This window comes from Octodon degus, unplaced genomic scaffold (genome assembly GCF_000260255.1).
Source record: "Octodon degus isolate 3935 unplaced genomic scaffold, OctDeg1.0 scaffold00114, whole genome shotgun sequence".
Taxonomy (NCBI): domain Eukaryota; kingdom Metazoa; phylum Chordata; class Mammalia; order Rodentia; family Octodontidae; genus Octodon; species Octodon degus.
In genome coordinates this window covers 4,165,695-4,187,472 of record NW_004524690.1, presented here as the reverse complement: position 1 = coordinate 4,187,472, position 21,778 = coordinate 4,165,695, and the positions used below count along the sequence as shown (strand labels likewise).

General features: G+C 40.3%; 1 protein-coding gene across 2 annotated transcripts in view; it reads right to left on the bottom strand.

Moving 5' to 3' along the window:
* Wwc2 (WW and C2 domain containing 2) overlaps positions 1 to 21,778 on the bottom strand; it is a 279,014-nt gene that overhangs the window by 67,759 nt on the left and 189,477 nt on the right. For both annotated transcript variants that reach the window (XM_023699612.1, XM_023699613.1), the window contains exons 7-14: positions 21,020 to 21,166; positions 19,927 to 20,000; positions 16,551 to 16,793; positions 7,653 to 7,742; positions 6,009 to 6,628; positions 2,466 to 2,595; positions 1,246 to 1,326; positions 1,062 to 1,148 (exon numbers count right to left, since the gene is read on the bottom strand). In XM_023699612.1, the coding sequence (XP_023555380.1) occupies positions 1,062 to 1,148; positions 1,246 to 1,326; positions 2,466 to 2,595; positions 6,009 to 6,628; positions 7,653 to 7,742; positions 16,551 to 16,793; positions 19,927 to 20,000; positions 21,020 to 21,166 (1,472 nt within the window). The remainder of the gene's footprint in view (positions 1 to 1,061; positions 1,149 to 1,245; positions 1,327 to 2,465; positions 2,596 to 6,008; positions 6,629 to 7,652; positions 7,743 to 16,550; positions 16,794 to 19,926; positions 20,001 to 21,019; positions 21,167 to 21,778) is intronic.

Here is a 21,778-nt window from a genome sequence, read left to right as displayed (position 1 = left end):
ACCAGAGGGCGGGGCTGGCTGGCATGTGGTGCTGGGGGATTGAACCGCGGTCCCTGATGCCTTGCCAAGCTTGTTCCAAGTAGGTGCTTTAGACCACTGAGCCATCTCTCCAGCCCCCTATCCAGTTTTGATGACTGTCAATAGGTAGATAATCACTCTCTCAGTTCTTCTGTTGCCTGATAAATAATCTCCATCTAGACCTGTTTTTTTCTCAGGTTCAGTTTCTTTCCTCTGGCATGAATATGTAAACTAACCTAAAAATAAGCCCTAGGGTGAATTTCCAGAAAACGTGCATTTACCATGTAAAGCATCCTATTCATTGAAAATTTTACTATTAAGGAAAACATGGCCCCACTGGATATAGAGTGGTGGGGATTGCCCCTCAATAACTTTTTAAAGTTGCTAAGCCCTGTTCCTGCCATGTTCTTAACAGACTACTGATCTCTGACTTTAGAAAGTGTGAATGGTGGTAAAGATTTCTAGAAATATGTCAGCAAACAGTCCTGAAGCAATGGACTGTGAATCATCATGCCATCACTTTGTTAAGCTTCTTGATTTGACACAGTGAAATTACTTTAAGAAATAATTGGAAATGAATGCTGGATGACAAAGAGCACTTCTTCATATAACATGACAAAATTCTTAAAGGACCATGCTTTACTGATAAAATTTAACCACTTCATTTTCATGGCAAAGATTTCATGTGAAAGAGAAATCATCTAATTCTTCCAAACATACAGAAGTAACTGCTATGCAGCAATAATTTATCTGATTTGAACTAATCAGTCCCTGAAAACATAATCCAGGATTTCTGGTCAAAAAGGAAATAAAAAGTGTTGAATCCTATTTTTAATGAGGAATCAGTTGAACAAGGACCAAATTCCAATTCGCTTCTCACATTTTCTTTTCTCTTCATCTTTACCCGCTGTTGATGCAGATGTACATGGTCAGCCCTGCTGTCTCTCCCATATCTTCATTGGGATGAGCTGCTTGGTCACAATGGAAATCATTCTTTGGAAGTTTCTAAGCACCTCAATTTGTTCTTCACTGACTTTACTTACACTTTTGAAGTATGAGGTATCAAGAAGGCATGCAGACTTCGGAGCTGTACTATAATCACCATGAAACTCAAACTTTTTGCATCATATCTGTCAAAAGAAAAGTTGAATGAAATAAGAAGTAAACCACAAACTACTGGTGGCTGTACAGGCCTCTAGAACTGCTCCTCCATGCGCAGTGTCCTACCTGAGTCCTATCTGCACCTGGGCAGTCTCCACTATGGCTGCATCCTCTTCACTGTACGGAGCATCTTCCATTTCATTAGGCCTAGGAATGGGGAGTAGGTGAACACTTAATGAATGAGGATAAAGAGTATGGTTGCTGTTTGCCACTAAATATTTGAACAAACATCTGAATTAACTCCTCTTTTTTCTTTGTATGGTTTTTTGAAATTTATTGGTACATTTTTGATACAAAGATCATATTCATCATACAGAATTTGCACCTAAACATAATATATTTTGATTCTTCTGTTTCCTGTTCCTTCCCAATCCTTCTTCCCCTCCTTACTTATAAAAGGTTTGTTCTCATTTTTCCTTCTATTCTTCTTTCTTTTTCCCTTTCTTCCCTTCCCCCATCCCCTCGTTTCCCTTCCTACTTGAACATTTTCTTTTTACTTCTCAATAACTTTCATCCATTTTGGTCTTTTAACTTACTCCTTTGGTTTCTCACATGAGAAAAATGTGATATTTGAGCACAAGTGTCTGATTTACTTCATTTGAAAGTATGGTCTCAAGGTGTATCCATTTACCTAAAATTGTCTCAAGTTTATCTTTCTTTATGACACAGTAATATTCCATTGCATACAAAAAACATATATCCTTTATCCATTAACCCTTTAATGGGGGTCTGGGCTGTTTCCATGATTTAGCTATTATTATTGTGCTGCTATAAACATTAGTGTGCATCTATCAACAGCACTCTTTCACCATCCTTGGAAAATAATTCCAGACTCTTACTGTTTCAGAGGTTTTTTCCACTTCTTCAAGAAGAGTCTGCCTCTGAGCTTATGGAACAGACCTTCTGAAGTCTGACTTGCTCGAGCCCCACTAGGCTGAATCACATTTTCAGACAGCCCAGGCTTTCAGAAATCCACACAAGAAACTGTTCGTGCCAAAGAGGCATTAGCAAATCACTCCAACATTCCCACCAAAATCAAGTTTTTAAAGTATTAACAAGAATCAGCTGACCTGAGCATAGCAATCTGTCCATCATTTCCAGGCTGATGGGCTACTTCTGGTACTCTGGGATCTTCAATCGCACCATTTATTTAATGGCTAAGGTCCTTACTACTCCTAAAGGTGTACTAACGGCTACAGCATGCTTACAAACACGACATACAGGCTCTACTATGAAGAGTCACAAGGAGAAACTCGATTGGAGCAGCAGTCTGGCTGTGTCCTTACCGTTTCACGGAGGCTTCATAGACCCCACTGTCTCCAGCCACTGACTCATCAGAGACAGCAGCAGATACACAAGCAGTTTTCTCCCCAGGCAAATGGATTGCTCTTCTTTTTGGTAATGATCTTTCCACATCTAAGGAAGGTAAAGTGAGAGCGGTTATTAGGAGTTCTTATAAGGAAAAATAACAGTAACATACAGTTTGGTTGTAAGAAATCCAAAGTAGAGTTTCCTTACGAGAATCAAGCAGTTATTACTTCAATCAACACATGTGGATGTGTCAAAGTGCTGTGACTTACGAGAGTTCTGGGACACCAGTTACTTCAACTGTTATTTGGGGGGAAGAAAAAAAACAGTTTTTTTTTTTTTTTTTTCTTTGTTTTGTTTTTTTGTCTTGAAGTATTTTAAGGGAAGGGATGCACAAATTCTTACTGGGCCCCACCTTCTTCCTTTTAAGTGGCCACAAAGTACTGTACACGTGTATGCGTGAGTGCACGCACGCATGTGCTTGTGTGTGTATGCACGCGCTTCTCTCAAGTGCTAGAGATATTTCTATTTGGAGAGTTTCCAGCTTCTCAAAGGAAGAAAAGGTTGCTCCCCCTTTGCTTTCTACTTCTTTCTTATGCATATTCTCTGGCTCCTAAGCTACTATTCTAACAGGAATTAAAAAGAAAAAACATCTTTGACTTACAGGAATCTCTCACTAGCTAACACCATTAAAACAACTTTTTGTGCTACTGAACCTTTAGTACCAACTACCACTTAACTTTTATCTCTAACTCATATTCATACACCAGCATCCTGCAGTGAGCAAGGAACATTCATTTAAAGCTGTATTCAGTACTGTAATAAGCTGCAAGCCTGCGGAGTCCTTTCATCCTGGAGTGAGTGAGCCAGCAGATCAGTATTGGTATGCATTTCGGCCCCCTTCTGAGTCGTGACTTTACATCTTGTTAAGATGTTTAAGTTTTAAGGCTTCAGATTACAGGATGGATTGCTGCATTTTCCCTTTTATTTCTGGCGGCAGGAATGCTTTCTCCTTGAAGATGAAGTGTCTTCTCTCCGCCCACCCCTCTTTGTGAGGGGTGAAGGTGATGACATGATTTATTGATTACCCTCAGGAATAACCACAGCAGCCTGAAATTGACTTTGACAATGACAGAGACTGACTGTGGAAAGACTTCATAGTTATTCCAACTTCATTTTTGTCATCCAGCAGGGATTGGTGCCGGAGAGCAAAATTTATATAAAAGGGTCTCAACTTTAGCTGTGTGACTCTAGAGCACTGAGACAAACACTGTTCCTCATAGACAGCCATCCTCCTTCAAGAGAAGGGTGGATGTACCTTGAATACCCTGAGCTTTGGTGACCTCAATGAACTAGTCTTCATGGTTAAATATATTCTTTGAGCTGTTTTTAGACATGAAGCTCATAACTATCTGCAAACAAAGCTTTTGGATGTGTTTTGCCCTTTAGGTGATTTTTCTGTTTTTGGTGTTGAAGATCAAACCAGAGCCTTGCACCCGACAAGTACTCTTCACTGAGCTACATCCCTAGCCCCTGAGATGATCTTTTTTTTTTGAATTGAACTCAGCACCTCATGCTTGCCAGGCAGGCACTGTGCCACTGAGCTATAGCCCTGACCCAAGGTGACATTTTAAAAGTAGTTTTCTAACATTTAAATGTTATAGCTAGTTCATGGGAGCTTTGCAGACAGCCCCATTTCATTGGCAGACAAAGAACGAAACCTCGGTCAGCACAAGGCACTGCCAGGGTAAGTGGGATCTGCAGGACAGGCATGCTGGGCTTCAGAATCAGCACATCCTGACAGTCCTTGGGAGATGCTTCATAACTTCTCCTCTTCTCCAGTATCCAGCTTCACATACTGGTCCTCCACAGTGGGGGAGTGCTGCCAAATGCTCACCAGAGAACACTAAATACACGAAGTGCAAAGTCAGCTTGGGATACACAAGATACGCAAGATCCTGCTGCTCTAAAGCAAGAAAAATGGCACAAAGAACACTCCACTTTGTTCTCTTTTCTGGTTCTTCTTTTCCTAACTTGTAGCCATTTGTGATAGAAACTGTGTTTAGCAGTGTTTATATTACTTACCCCCATCACTCAGTAGCAACAGCTGCCACGAGCTGAGTGCAAGGGCCAGACCTGCCTATGTGCTTTCGATTCCTCACAGCAGCCACCCTCCCACGTGCTTCAAGGATGACTGTACCATCCCAATGCTGCAGATGAGGAACCAGCCTGAGACACAGCGTAAGAGGCTTGCCAGGAATGGCCTATGTGGCAACTCAAGTGAGAGTGTGGTTGTGGCTAGCCACAGGGCTGGCATGCACCCCAGCACCTACTATATACACTCCTTCCTAGAAGCAGGGCTGTGACCCCATGTTGGTTTTTGGCTATTGTAGAACCATTATAGATATATACCATGTCTGTGCTTGTTTGCTTTGTGGTCAATTATTTCAATAATGTCACTGGAAGCTTTGGTATCTCCTTAAGAGAGAGTATACATTACACATGGATAAGTCCCACCTCTGTCCCAGGCCACTAACAGAACACAGCATTTTGGTCTTCAGTATTTGAATCCACAAAAACAAGTTGGACCATCTATACCTTACACATCTGAATTAGCCATTCAATCAATAGGACCATGCATAGAAACAAAAATGCTTTTAGAAACATTAAGAAAATAGTTCTACAGTGGCTTGTCCATTTCTGAACACAAGCTAACACAGAGCCACACTAACACACAGGTGTAGATGCACATATGACTGCTTGGACAAGCACCAGAGCTTTGTTTCATGTCTACCTCAAGCTGGCATGGAACAGATCGTCCTTCTTGATCTAAAACAGAATCATTTGTCAGTAAGGGAAGCATCTTGTGCTCTTTACAGCCATATCTAATATTTTAAAAACTTCTGTCATGCAGGAAAAAGTGTTTAAAGGACGAAATTCTCCTTGTTTCTGTGTCTGAGTGCATGTGAGTGAATAAAGATTCAATCCCATCCTAGGGCTGTAACTGTTAGGGCGACCAGAAGATGGCAGGGTGCTACCACGCACTGGAACCTGCTTGCTCCATAGTGACTTCAGGCAGAGAGATAGAATCTGGCATGAAACAAAACTTGTAGAATTCTCTGAGCCATCTAAACAGTGAACCTTGGTACTAATTTGTTGTATGCTAATTGGTTTTAATCTGTTTTGCACCAATTTTTTATAAGAAAGACATCTTCTTTGCCTTGCTATTTCAGAAACAGAATCCAGAGTACGGAAGGTGCTCACAGTAACTGTTCTTAGCTGACTACCACATAAAGAAGGCCCCTGGACCACAGAACAGGTAACTCCCTCCGCTAAACAGTGAAAGTAATTTTATTTGACAAAGAAAAAAGCCTGGTTGTATGAATAAACAAACATTCCTTAAGTGAAGCCAAAAATGAATATTTAGGAAAAAGACAAGGGGGACTACAACATTATAAGGAGAAAACATTTTCCTTAAAACAACTCAGAGGGAATATATAAAAGAAAAGGTCTATATTTACCTCTAGTTCCTTCAAATAATGGGTCCCTTGAGCAGCTGTTATGGTCTTTATCCTCTACAAGAGACTGAGACATTCCTCTTGAATCTGAATCCAGCAGTATCTGATTTTCACCAAGGCTGATATCTGCAAAATGGCTACTCAATTCGCAGTCTTCAAAGTCAGTAGTGAACTGATGGAGAGAGGCCTCATGAGAAGACATAGGAAATGTAGCTTCCAAGACCAAAGGAGAGCTAGGGGGGGACAAGGAAGAAAGGGAAGATCTCGAGGACAGGGACGTCACAGACTTGGGGGCCTCTATCAAGGTGGGTGTGTGGCCAGTTGCTGCCACTGGTGCTCCACAGAGTCCACTCTGACCCAGCTGGCTGGGAGACTTAACCACCTCATTTTCATGGATGGTGGTGATAGGTCCTGCAGGAACATAACCGCCCTTCTCCTGCAGAAGGAAGTCCAGTTTATACTGATAATCCATGTCTATCTGATCACCCTGACTGCTGTAGTAGAGCTCACTGGAACTGAGGGAGTTGAGTGACCCTCTGCTGGAGGTGTTCAGAGAGCCCCGACTAGATGCCAGGGAACCCAGGCTGCTCCCTGATGACATGGACAGCGTGCTGGCGGAGAGGCTGAAAGAAGAAAAGCACATTGTAAAATCTGTCCCTACACAGAAAATCCAATCATAACTTCTACTGTCTCCTTCAGATTCCAAAAGGAAAGGAGACCACTGATGCTGAAGAAAGAAATCTATACTCAGAGCAGAGGGACTTGCTATTATACCATGTATTTCCTTACTTATTCACTAATATTTTCAACCTTCTTTTCTTACTAAAAATTAAGACCAAAATGTAGACACAGACTGTGTAGACACAAAGAAAACAGGACAATCAGCAATGGACACGACAGCACAAGCTGCTCACAGCTGTGTCAGGGATTGGGAGATTGATGCCCAAATTCACCTTTACTGAGAACTTCAAAGCATTGGCAGTAAAAATTTCCTAAGTGGGTAAAAAACATAGCCCCATGCATTAGAGAAGAATGCTGGTTTTTTTTTTTTCTTTTGCAAAAAAAAAAAAATTTAAAATGACCAAATACCAGTTTATAAATCAACTTATACAGCTATAGAGAAGCAACTCCACAACTAAAAACCATTAAAAGAAAAAAAAGAATGCGTTAATCATATTCATGTAACTATAAATGTTATATAGTTACTATACCTAAAAAAGGCACAAGCTGCAGGTTACACAAAAGGCCCTAGTTAACTCATCTTTCCTCTTCTCTATGTGCAATTGTAAGAGTAGTTTTCTAATCAACAGAAGAAAAACTATGCCTTATTATTTTAAGGTAAATCTCTCCCATTCTCCCTTTTTTAAAAGATTGGGTAAAGGGAAAAATGTGCTATTTTGCAATTTTTTTTATTGATAGATAAAACATCTTCTTCCTTCAACCTACTTCAAATGTATTTCATCAAATATGACCCTGGAGTTCAGGAAAAAAATTCTATGTGAGTTTAAATTTGGTCACTCATTAATTCTGTTTGTGTAACTATAATTTACTTTTGCAGAGCTGAGAATAAAGTATTAACTAACCGGAAGTTAACCAGAACACGGCTGAATGACAGTCAGAAAAATATTTTCCCTCTAGTACTCTTACCTTTTAAGTTGTGAATGCAAGTAAGTAGCTAATTTAGTAGTTTCTTCAAGTTTCTGTAGCAGGTCTTTTCTTCTCTCTTCCAATTTCAATCTAGAAAAAAATTATAACTTTACATACTAAGCAGCAAAGAAAATCCATGTGATGCAGACATAGAGGAAGCAGGACAATCAGCAACGGAGACAACAGCACAGAGCTGCTCTCAGCTGTGTCAGGCGCTGGGAGATTGGTGCCCAAATTCACCTTTCCTGAGAACTTCAAAATGCTGGCGGAGTAAAATTTCCCTGAGTGGGTAAATAACATAGCCCATGAATTAGAGAAGAATGCTAAGGAGGAAAACAATAATGACAGCAAAAGAACTCAACCAAGACCATAAAACCCTTACACAGGTCTGTAACTTGACTTCACTTTGCCAAAGCATTTGACAGAAATGATAGAGAATTATAAAAGGTCATCCTAAGTATTGAGCTTCAGAAGGATTGTTTGAAAATAATATTTTACGATGAAATTCTAACCCTAATTTGATGAGAATTTTAATAATTAAGAACTTGTCTATCTTGCTACTGTAGACTAATTTGGGCTTAAGCAAAAAGACCTCAATGTGATGTGACTTTCTAGCTCAGAACATTTCACTGCCTGCACTGGATTATGATAAAATCTTATCCACATTCAAATGCAAAAGAGGTTCTTTTTTTTTTATTTTAGGACAGGGCCTACAGGGTCTCACTACATAGTCAGACTCCTAGTGATCCTCATGTTTTTAGCCTCCCAAGTGCTGGGATTACAGGTGTGCACCACCACGACCAGTCTCAATCACTGTCACAGTGCGCTCTGGGTGGGGCCAGCATGGCACTCTGGGGATCAAACTCCCGGCTTCTACACTCTGCCTCAGCAGGCACTTTGGTCTGCTGCAAAAGTTTTATATTTTTTAAAATTTGGGTATTATGGAATTGTATCTTCAAAAACAATACATTTAAAAATATATCAAGCACACAGAGGCTCATGCAAGAAAGAACCTGCACAGGGATGATTGTATCACCCGAGGGTCTTTAGATAACACTGGCACAAGCCAGTGCAGTGCAGGCAAGTGAGCTATGGAGTGCAACGTGGAACAAGCACACCTTGGTTCCTGGTCATGGATGTGCAGCTTACTTGCTGCATATTGTCTGGCAAGTTACCATACAAATGGCCTTACCTTTCCCATCTGTAAAATGGTAATTACAATCCCCCTGCGTTTACCTGATAAGGCACTTAAAGGGATGAATGAAAGAATGTATGTGAAAGCATTTTACAGATGATAAAAACAAATCATATTTCTTTAAAGTCTCAGCATGCCCTGCAGGTGGTGATACAAAATTTAGCCACATTTGTTTGGAGAAACAAAAAATTCCTGGTTCCCAACCTCTTTGAAATGTTACGTGTGTCTTAGACAGGAAATATACTCATATTTTATTTATAGGTGTCTATCCCTTTGATGTGTCAACAACACTATTTCATTATATGTTAAAGTAAAAAAGTAATCTTGCTATTTTCTTCATTGCTTCAAGGTGTGATAAATTCTTTATTCACAGCTTTCCTAGGTGCATTTTTTTAAAAAGGGCAGGTTTAAAAAAAAACAAACCTCTCAAATATAAACCAAAAAATCAACAAAGAAAAAGATAAAACACAAAGATGATGAACTGAATTAGAGAGTATACAAAGGTCTAGAGCAAACCCAGCATACGAAAATTCACACCTGGGCCAGTGATATAGCTCAATGGCACAGTGCTTTCCTGGCAAGTGCAAGGTCCTGAGTTTGATTCCTGATCCACCCCCCAAAAAACAGATAGATAGATAGATAGATAGATAGATAGATAGATAGATAACAGATAGATAGATAGATAGATAGATAACAATCAGAAGCAAGAGAAACACTTTAAAAAATATACTTAGCACAGGGTCTACAGGGTCTCATTACACAGATTGGACTGGTAGTGATCCTCCTGTTTTCAGCCTCCCAAGCACTGGGATTACAGGTGCACGCCACCACACCCAGTCTAAGTCGCCATTTCATTGTGCACCGGGGGCGGGGATGGTAGGCAGGCTGGGGATGGAACTTCATGCCCCTGTGTCTGCCTAAGAAGGCACCTTAATCCACTGTGCTATCTGGCTGGCCCTAAGAGAAACACTTTTAAATTAAGATTTAAAACTAAATATTTCTTTTATTTATCCATTTATTTTTTGTGGTCAGCTCAGCTCACTCTGGGGGCAGGGCTGGCATGGCATGTGGTGCGGTAACCACAGTCCCTCTGGTTTGCCTAAGTAGGTGCTTCAGACTGATGAGCCATCTCGCTGGTCCTATTTCTTTTATTTAAATTAAGGTCTTTTCCTTTTAAGGAGACAGCAGTATGACAGAAAATTTAATCCTGAAATGTTTGTTTCGTCTTAAATTTTATTTCATTTTATTTTAATGTTTAGTGAAGTAAGTCAGACACACAAGTTTATTTTTATTTTAATTTTTAATGTATTTGGTTGTTACAGGGTCTCACTATGCAGCTCCTACTCATAGTGATCCTCCTGTTTTCAGCCTCCCCAGCACTGGGATTACATGTGTGCACCACTCTGCCCATACTCTGTGGCTGGCATGTGTCGCTGAGGACCAAAGAATGGTCCCTGCACTCTCCTAAGCTTGCCTAGGCAGGTACTTTAGCCCGCTGAGCTATCTCTCTGGCCCTCATCTTAAATTTTAAACAGGAAGCTTTTCCTTTCCCTGTCAACAGGGACGATCCCTCCTCTACTCATGCCCAGGCTGCGTTCAGGGTCTGCTCTTTCTGCCCTTTCAGGCTGATTCTGAACTATCATACTTGAGTTTTGTGTTACCCAATACAACCCAAAGTCCAGCTGCTTGTCTCCTCCAGCCAGGCTTCTTGCTGGAGTGACTGCAAGAAACACATCGAGAGCAGTCAGGAGAGCCCAGAAACCTCTAGTGGGGCAGCTATATCTCCAAGAGACAGCTGCAATTTTTCTTTGGCTTCCTCTCAGTTAGCTGATACTAGCCCTTCTAGGAGGTGCATATCTATCTCTCTTCTCCACCCCATTTCCTAGTCTCCTAGAAGCTGCCTACTTCTCCAACTCTAGTCTTCCTAGTCTCCTAGAAAGGGCCTTTTCACCCCTGCCCCTAGAAGATTCCTCTCCATGATCCTGTTGCTCTATACCCCTTTGAGCTGTCCTCTGTCAAATGTAGGGCCACTGTATCCTACCTTTGCCTGGCCTCTCCTGCACAGAGCTCTGTATCTAGGGAAAATTTCATGTTATCCATAGAAGAAAGCATCCCTTTTCACTAGAAAATAAAAGACAGCTGGATGTAAGCGCACACAGCTGTAATCCCAGTACTCTGGGAGGCTGAGGCAGGAGGACTGCAAGTTCAAGCTTAGTCTCGACAACTAAGCAAGTCCCTGACTCAAAACATAGATAGGAGTAGGGATGGAGCTCAGTGTGAAGGCCCTGGATTCAATCCCCAGTAGCAGAGATCAGGCTCTCATACCCATATCTATTTGCTTTACAAGTTTTTTTCAGAAGCAGAGGCAAAAACATCCAAAGAATTAAGAAATAATCCAGATATCAGTAATTACAAGACAAGCCCCCCCAAATTAGTGAAAAAGTAAGGAGCACTAAGATCTTATCAGCTATGGAGCAGAGCTTGAGGGCTGTCCATAACTAGAGGGAGAAAATACAAACAATGCACAGAAAGACTTCCACTTGAGAGCATTTTCTTCTGACCTGCCAACCCTTACAAGGAGCATTCCTTACTTTTCCTGGCCTGTGTTACTGCCACTAGATGGCAAGCTCAGCCACTGCGTCCCTGACTTTGTGACACTGCCATACTGTGGGAATGGGAACCCTGATTGGAGACTATGATAATACACAGTAAGGGAAAATTTACTTGAGTTTAGCACCTTCAGAGATTAAAATTCAGCGGTCTAAGCACACCCCTGAAATAACTAGGAGCCCACAGTATAAATGGAAAACAGGAGAATTTGGGGCAATGCTAGTAGCTTTCTTTGGTAGTTTTTAGGTATCAAGAAGAAACTGAGAGAACAGTTAGCACAGCACAATATGTTCTGTGGTGAATGTAAATTTTGCATGGTAAGGTCTACTTCCCTAGAGTATCTCTGGCGGCCTCATATTGCAGCACCAAGGAAATACGCTGCTCGCAAAGGTGTTCACTCATCTTCTAAGGCCCCAGTGTTAGTTCAACAGTAACAAAAAGCAGGCTGGGGAGACAGCTCAGTGATTGAAGCGCTTGCCTGGCAAGCACAAGGTCCTGAGTTTGATCCCCAGTACCAAACAAAACAAAACAAACAAAAAACCAGTAGCAAAAACTGAAGCAGAAATGTACATGCATAATAGTAAGAAACAACAAAAGCTGAATCATATGAAGTGCCAGAGGACAGGGAATAAGGAAAACCTGAAGCCCTACTAGGTTGTCTCTTCTTGGGAAATAAAGGGTTCAGTGTTCAGCACAGCAGCAGGTTCTACTCTTCAGGACATGTAGAACACTGAGCCTCGGCAACTGATGGTAGGAGCAAGAAAACTTGAAGCTGAGCTGAGCATGGTGGCACCTAGCAACTCAAGAGGCTGAGACAGGAGGATTCAAGGCTAACTTGGGAAAATTAATAAAACTCTATCTTGGGCTGGGGAGACAGCTTAGCGGTCTAAGCACCTGCCTGGCAAGCACAAGGTCCCAGATTCGATCCCTGATACCGCATGCTGTGCAGGCCCCAGGAGCTGAATTGGCCAAGGGACCAGGCGTGGTGGTGCATGCCTGTAATCCCAGTGCTGGGGAGGCTGAGACAGCAGGATCACTACAAGCCCAAGCTCCATAGGGAGAACTTGTGCCAAATAAATAAATAAATAAATAAATAAATAAATGATTTAAAAAATGTTTTTTTTTTTAAAAAAAAGTATCTCAAAATAGAACTTTAAAACAAGAAGGTTAGGAATGTAGCCCAGTGGTACAGTGCTTGCCTAGCATATACAAAACCTTGGATTCATTCCCCAGTATGGGGGATGGGGAGAACTTTTAAATTGATCAGTAAAGAAAATATGAGTCCCTCAACCTTTTACTGAAATATAATTATCTGCCTTTGGCCACAGACTCTAGAAAGGAAATTAGTATTTACTTATTTATAATATTAAGTGGCTTGACCTCTGAATGACTCAAAAAGTGAACATATTACAAATACAAAATACATAACATTTTCCTTCCAGCTAATATCCAATGATGGGAGGTAAAGCCATGAATGCATTATGAACTAGTAAGCTATAACACTGCCTATTTGCCATATGACACAAATTTCATGGTTGGATCTCACTTTATATATCATTATTTTATATAAATACTTTACAGCCCTTCCTCCTGATTAGTTCTGACCTATTATTTCTGCTGGAATTTTGATAGTGATTATGTACATGCAAACAAAATTATAAAATTCAAAGTTCAGGCTTCTGAGAACAAACTGTATCTTCAATGTCACTTCATTAACCTTTTCTGATAAGTACTATACCTAATACAAAAGTCAAGTAAGAGCTGGATGTGGGGCATGTGCTTCTGATCTGAGATCCTTCAAGAAGGAGGATTATAATTTCAAGGACAGTTTGGCCAACACAGTAAGACCTTGTCTCCAAAAAACAAAAACAAAAAATGCCACTAAATTTATAAATGTTGATTAGGGCTGGCCAAGTAGCTCAGCAGATTAAAGCACCTGCAAGTAGGCACAGGGGCCAGGGGTTTGATCTAGCACGTGCTGAGATGGCAATTGAGACTGGGCGTGGTGACACATGCCTGTAATCCTAGCTCTTGGGAGCTGTAAACAGGTGGATCACTATGAGTCGTCTAGTAGTGAGATCCTGAACACCCTGTAGACCCTTCCCTAAAAAATACAAAAAAAGAAAAAAAAAAAAAGATACCCAAAAAACAAACAAACAAAAAAATCATATTGAATTAGAAGCTACTTTACTCCAGTATGATCTCATCTATAAATGTTGATTACAGCAAATAAACACACGTTTTTCTCTCCTAGTACAAATCTAATGGCTGCTTATAAGGTCTTGGCAGATTTACCTTCTACAAAGCAGCACTGAGATGAACTCAGCATTTTAGAATGCGGGGCTCTTGGCAGGACAGGGCAGCATCAGCCTGCAATCCTAGCATTCCAGAAGGCTGTAGTTGGACCAGGAGGATCACAAGTTTGAGCCCAACCTCAGCAACTCAGTAAAACCTTGACTCAAAATAAAAAAGAAAGTAGGGATATAGTTCTGTATAAAGGTCCTCAGTTGAATCCCTAGTACCAAACAAAAAAGGGTGGGGGAGGGCTGCTCCATATCCCCAGTTCCACATTAGATGATCAAAATATTCAGAGGGACAAAAACCCTGTGTTTGTACTGAATGGGTATTTTTTTTTTGTTTTTCAAGGAATTTAAGCCACGCAGGAAGAGTTCCTGGAATAAATCTTCTATGGATATTGAGGAATGACTGCATATAACATTTATTATGTACTATATACACTACAGAACACACACAATACCGCTGATGTTTATATGGATCACCAAAAGCCACCCCATTTCATTATATTTACTGGTGACTACTGCTATGGTTTAAACATTATATGCTGCCTAGAAGTTATGCCCTCTGCATGGATTAATCCAGTGATGAGTTCACGGTTGATGGCTGAGGAGCCAGAACTGGCTGGAGAACACTGGCCCCAGGGGCAGGGCCTTAGAAGGTTGTTTATCTTTTGCGCATCTTGCTCTTTCTCTCCGCTTCCTGGCTGCTGTGAGGTCACAGCTTTCCTTCACCAGGCCCTTCCACTAGGTTTCTGCCTTGGAGCCAGCTGACCATCAGCTAAAACCTCTGGAAACATGAGCCAAATGTAATCATCCTTCCTTTAATCTGTTTTTCTCAGGTATTTGTTGTAGTGACGGAAAACTGACCAACATAAAATTTTTTTTTTTTGGAACCAGGGATTGAACTCAAGCCCTTGCGCTTGCCAGGGAAGTGCTTATTCCACTGAGCCATCTCCCCAGCCCCTGACCAACATAATTATTAAACCTCTTCCTGTAAATTTAAACTATACAAATACAGAAAGGGAATTTAGGAAAAAAAATTGACCTCTGCCTTGTTTTCTCACTCTCACTTTTGTTCCTGTATGCTCTGTCAGGGAGTCCTGGCCGGCCTTTCTTCCACATACCCTACGTGACCCTTCCTCTGTTGTACTACTGACAAAGAAATCAGACAGGAGGTGAAGAAAGAAAAGGGAAATCGGGCAAATAATCAGAATTCCTTAAGACAATCAAAGAATACAGTTCATGGGGACTTCTTTAGATACGTGCTGATGTTCTCCAAAGTGGTGATGTAACCATGAAGTCTTCTGATCAATAATTTAACTCGTAAGTTAGTTCTCCTCAAATAGTTAAACCTGGAGCGAGCAAGTCCACATGTTACCACCTAATGTAGAATATCAGAGATTTTTACCTTTCTCTTTTCTCACACTTTTTAAGTGTTTTGGTATTATGTAGACACATACTAACCACTTACTGAGGACTAGGGATTGGAAGGTAAGAAGGGAGTAACAAAAAATAAAAAAGTAAACTGGTTATGACTGCATATTTTAAATTTACTCCAAGGTCATGCAAGATTATCCTAGTGTGAATTTCATTCCTGCCATTGCTTCATACTCCCTGACCTAAAGGGTGGAGGTGCAGCAGTTCAAAAGGGTCACAGAAACTCTCTAAAAGAGATGCCTCACCGTCCAGCCACCAGGACTGGACACAGGGGCTCTGATGTGGATGTGCTCAGCTCACACCAACACACAGAAGTCCTTTTGATTAACACCACAACTATCTACAAAACTGGAGGGTTTTTTTTGTTTGTTTGTTTTTTGTCAGCTCAGTGTGCCTGGAGAGTGGGGCTGACTAGCACGTGCCCAGAAATCAAACCCCAGGCCCTGCACCTGCCTAAGCTTGCCTAAGCAGGTGACTTAGCCTGCTGAGCTATCTTGCTGGCCCTAGAACTGGATTTTTCGTATTAAACAGCCAACTCACACCTTTCCACAGAAAGATCAGAAAACTGTTAGGCTTTTTGCTTGACAATTGTTTTTCTTTTTTTTTTTTTTCCTTTCTTTTTTTTTTTTTTTTTTTTTTTGTGGAACCAGGGATTGAACTCAGACCCTGCAAGCGCTTATTCTACTGAGCCATCTCCACGTCCCCCTTCTTGACATTTTCATCTGCTCCTGGAGAGGGTTTGACTGAAAAAATTCAAGGAAAAAGGTAGGCATGGTGGTGCACTTTGGAATCCAAGTACTTGGGAGGCTGAGGCAAGAGTGTTGCCATGAGTACTGCCACGAAGCAGCCAAGATCTTACAAAACAAGATCTTGCCTCTAAAACACAAAATAGAATCAAACCAAACCAAACCCAAGGAACATTTGTGACCTTTTAAGATATCAAAGGGACCAAGTTATCTTTCCCCTAGGAAATTAGAAGCAGTAAACCTTTACATTCTTATAGCAAACCTAGAATAGGAAGCTTCAGTCCCTGGAACAGTCTAGATAATCTTTCTTATCAGAGGCAATAGTTTATAGTTATTGTTATCAGACTCAGCATTCCTGGTTTTATGTCAACATTTAGTTATCTGACATCTGTCACAGGCCTTTTCACATTCCTAACGAACACAGGAGCTGATACTGTGGGCAGCTAGGAAGGATTCTTTATTGCTCTACACAAAGAAAGTCCTTTTGTTTTGTTTTTTTTTTCACCAACCACTAAAAACAGATGTAATTGAGGTTTCCAAATGCACAGGAAATGCCATTGGCTAAGCTACGAGCACAGGTTTAAATCATCCCATTCTCAGGAGGCAGTCATACCTCTGGGCCAGAGCCTGGCTAGGCGTGCCTCGCACAGACAGCAGCTCTTCCTCTAGCCGCTGCCTTTCAGCTTCCAGGTGTTCCAGTTCATCTTGTGTGCGTTTTTGTGGCGTGACAAACTGCAGCTCTTTCAGAAACTCTTCTTTTTCACTAATCAGCATCAGCTTCTCCTTTTCAATATCCAGTGCTCCAGGCCAGGCCTCACTGTCAAGCTTTGACAGCTCAATTTTTAAGTTGGCCATACTGAAATAGGTAGACAAGACATACACATATTTAGGACTCCTGAGAAAGGTGCACACAAGCCAGCTAAGTCTGGGGTGAAACTGCTGTCCAGGTCTTCCCAACTGGAGATTACCAGAGACTGGCAGCACCTCTCCCCAAAGTGTAAAAGCCATATACATGGTAGCCTCAAAAGCAGAGTGCTCTGGGGAAAATGAGTAGGCAGCCCTGATGTGTCACTGCCTTTGTGAGATGACAGAAGGAGCAGCCTAGTGCCTGTCCTTAAAAAAAAAAAAAAAGTTGCGGCACTGGCCCCGCCCCTCAGGGCGCACTGAGACTGGGCATGGTGGCATGCACCCATGATCCCAGTGCTTGGGAGGCTGAAAAACAGGAGGAGCACTCTGAGTCGGTTCTGTGCAGTGAGACTCTATAGACCCGGTGCTAAACATATTTTAAAAAAAGATTTAAATGATCTCACAAATATTATCTTTAATACAGGTTTTGTTTCTCTAGGTCAAAACACTGTTCCGTAGTAAAATGATAATTCCCAAAGTAGTTCAGGTAGAAACTAGAGTATTAGCAAGAAAGTCAGGGAAAGAAAATGGGAGGAAAAGGGAGCAGTGCTTTGGTCAACTTGCATTAAAACAAAGTCAACCCATCAAAGTTCACATCAGCCAAGAAAAGGGAGCAGGACTTGGCCTCCTCCCACCCACATTCTCCTTCAGTTTCACACTGGGAAGTTTTGTTCCTATCAGGACCTTGGCTATTGGAGAAACAAGAGGAAAAGACAGTGAAGGTAAATGTACTAGTGTCATAATGTTGCCTGACCCCAGATTTCACTGTGTATACAGCTCCATAAAAAATGGTTATGCTACTATAATTCCCAATTTGTCATGAATGTCTTGAACCCCCTGAGTTAATTAACTTGTTCTGTGGTACTGTGAGGACCATAAGGACTTTACATAAGGTAAATGGCACATTACCCTTGTAAGCATAAATCACAAGATCCAGATAGACTATGAACACAACTGATATAGACACAAAGAATCCATATTGTTATTTTAAAATGTGGGGTGATTGCTTTTGATATTGTTACAGCATGTGCCAGAATACAGAAAATGAGCAGAAAAGAAGACTATAAAATTTTTTTGATCAAAGAGACTAAAAGGGAAGACACACACACACACACACACACACACACACACAAATCAAGAACAAAGATGGAAGTAAAGCCATGTCCTTATGATTTTGTTTTAGTCTGAAATAAAATTTCCACCTCAGAACGGCACTGTATATGTAGTATCCTTATTTTCATCCACCATATGCAATTATGATAGATGTAACATCAGCTATTCTTCAGTTTTAACCACAAAACCATAAACAACTGTCTCAATGTACTGGAAAATTAATCATCAAAGTGCTAAATAAGCATGATATTATTAGCTTCATTAAGCACATGAAACAAAGGCTGTAGGAGAAAAAAGCTTTCAGAAAAATACAGCCTACCTCTTAACTTATTCAGAATTGAGGAAAATGCATTTTTAACATATGCATATACACCTGAGAATTATCTTCTCATGATCATCCCTAGTAACTTTAAAATAAAACCTCACATAGTACAGCAATGCAATCAAAAGGGAAGGAACCAGTGCCTTAAGCTTTGATCTGACTGAGTTAACCAATTGAACAAAAATGAAATACAATCAAGAAAGGCTTGTATTTATTATTTGTGTAATCAGACATTAGGTAGACCTCAAAAAGGTGCACCAAGACTGGGAGAAAATACAGACATATCCAGGAACATCTAAGGAGAGAAATGCTAGGTAAGCCCCAGACAAAATTAACTGCTAGCAGCCACATTAAAGCAAACACTCAAAATGACCCACAGGAAGAACAGTCAGGCTCATTAGAACACGGTTCCTCTAAGGTTCATTCTGAGCTATGGTCATTCTCTTTCAGAAAAAGACATAGATTCTGGACTTTGTTTATAGCGGAGCAAAGGAATCTGGCTACTATAAGATAAATATTGGCAAATTTTGTATTGATATTACTTTGTTAGAGCCAGGTAAACTATAAACTATGGCTATTTACTTTTAAATTTTCATCATAACCAGTAATACAGTGACACCTTAGATCACAAACACTTTAGCATTTGGCAAACTTTTGTTTGGTCTGTGAACTCTACATTGGGCAATGACCACAACCGAGCCCATCTCCTTCCCACCCCCGCACTCCTTCAAGTGTGGCCATCCTTTCCAGAACTGCAGAACGAATTAAGTTTGTCAACTGAGATACCACTGTAATGGATACAGTACATTAATGGTTTTACTTACGGTAAGAAATCATGTAACTCTAGTTGGTTTTCATGCTTATGGAGAGGAGCATGATAAATTATTTGGTCTCCTACAGAGTGACAATGCAGTATTTTTCCCCAATTTCTTCTAAATAATAAACCAATGGCATTTTGAGCTCTTAAAAGGAGAGTAATGAAGTCAACTATATAAGTATGACTTTCTCCCTCCAAACAAGTAAGGTGAGCTATATAACGAAAACAGTCTGAGGACACCTACTACCTACTACCTACGGGTGGTGAAGCCTCTTTTGCCTCATCCTAGCAGGTGTGGAAGTAAGAAAAATAAAGCACAGAGATTCATAAGAGTTAATAAGTCAAGAAGTAAGGACGTTGCTTTTTTTCTTTTTAAAATAAGTCAACTGGCACACACACTGCAGTACTCTCCAGGACAACAGCAGTAACACTTCTCTTCCATGCAGATGAGCATGTTCACAGATACTTACTTCATAACTCAACAGCTATCAAGTCTTGTACCTGAGCCATTCCTCCACCTAAAGACTGAATCTCCTCCCTTTAACTGGGAGTAATGAACAAGCTCAAAGTTTCTTGTATCCCAGAAAACAAGGAGACAATTTTATTATCACTAATTTTCCTTATTCTTTAACAGCTTGCATGGGAGGGGAAAAGGAATGAGAGAAAACAGAGGATAAATAACCCTTATATGCTAAAACACCAAGAGTAATGGGGTGGGGGGGGAATGGGAAGTGTCCAGCAGATGTCACCACAGGAATAAAGGTTAATTTTGGAAAAGAAAAAACTGTTTGAATCCAATGACCATGAACAAAACAGCTCCCTCGTCCTTACCTTCTTTTGGCTTCTTCATACTGTAGGCTTAGCCTGACTTTTTCAGCTAAATTTGATCGACTTCTTACGCCAATCTAGTAAAAACAAAAGGAAAAAAGTCAATTAACTCTGTTAATGAATGAAGTAAACTGCTTTTGTTTCTAGGTAGTGCAAGTAATTGAAAAGCTCAAGAAAATGATACTAAAATGGAAAAGAACCAGTTTTAAAAAGATACTTCATTGTCTCAGTAGGGGCAAACATTTCTTTCAATTCTAGCTTGTCTGTTTAGCAAAGACTTTAACATTACTTTCTCTCCACATTAAATTCAAGACAAAAATACTAGGTAAATGTGTCTAGTATTTAAAAGTTTATGAGGGGTGTATAGGTCAATAAAATTTATGAACTGGAACTTATTTCTTTGCTTTTATGAGCCAAAATTTCCATCATTTAGCTTCTCCCAACTATACAAAATATAAACTAAATAACCTCCAAAATTAATTGTTAAACAGGTAAGTCCTACTGTTGATCTCTAGCTGTTTTTTTCTTCATGGCATCTACTTCAAAGAAGAATAAGAGAGCACAAAAATAACTGAAAGGTAAATACTTACTATTTCCAAAAAAGAAAAAAAAAAGTCAACAGTATAATATCTCAGCCCTGTTAAATGTTTGCAAATGTTACCTATAAATCACAAATTAAACCTTTAATAAAATCAACCTTAAGTTTACAAAAAAGAAATTTTCTTGTTAGGTTTGAAAAACATATTTCTGTTTCTCATTAGCTTTAATGCTCATTCAACATGACCTAAATTTCTAAGACTCTAAACTTAGTAGGAATAAGTTAAACTAACATGCTTCACTGGCCTTTCAATAATGTCTCTCAAAAACGCAGTCTGAGAAAATTTGAGCAAAGCTATTCATATGAACAAGTATTGATGTGTTTGGCACCTTGACAAAAAGTAAAGGCTAAGATCTTTAAAACTGATCTTACAACAATAAAATACTGACTGAATATGGCCAGAATGTAAATCATGTTTCTAGCTCCTGTGCCAATTCACTATCCACACTGTCATTAAGGTCCATCAGGGACAGCACCACAACGACATAGACAACTTACATCTCCAGAAATGCTTGTTTGTGACCCAGCATCAAGAGTCTGTCTGGAAAGAGATAAATGAGAATTCACAGGACTGGATCTCAAATCTGGCTCAGATTTGCCCATGTTCTGGTCCAAATGAAACCGCTCCTGCAGTTTAGCAAGACTCTGTCCAGGAAACACAAAGTACCTCAGAAAGCTTAACATGTAAGAAGACATTCCATACCAGATAAAAACTAAATGGAAAGAGCTGATTTCACAGAATAAAACAATTATATTATGTCCTTTACCACTTTGTATTATTTTAAAAATAAGAGCAGAATATAATTTTGTACATACACAGCTGTGACTTTGGGAGTATCTCAGATCATATTACATAGGTTGCCTTACCTTTCCCAAGAGAACACTTTCCTGTGAATACTGGTAACTTCCACATTTCCTATTTCTAAAATTCTCATTAAGAAGATGCTATTTAAATAGGACTGTGCTATGGTTAGGATATGGTGTGAATGTCCTCCCCAAAGTTATTTTACTGTGAGTGTGTCCTCAGTGTGACAATGTTCAGAGGTGGTAGAACCTTTAAGATGCAGGGTCAGTGCAATGTCCTTAGGTCAGTGGGAAGTGGCACCCTGGAAGTGATCAGTGCAGATCTTGAGGAATCCTCCTTCACCATCCATCCGGAATCAAAGGGGTTGCACAGCTCTTCACCCTCCAAAACTGTGAGGTAAATAAGCTTCTGTTCCCATAAAATACAGTGTCATTCACTTAATGTAACATAAA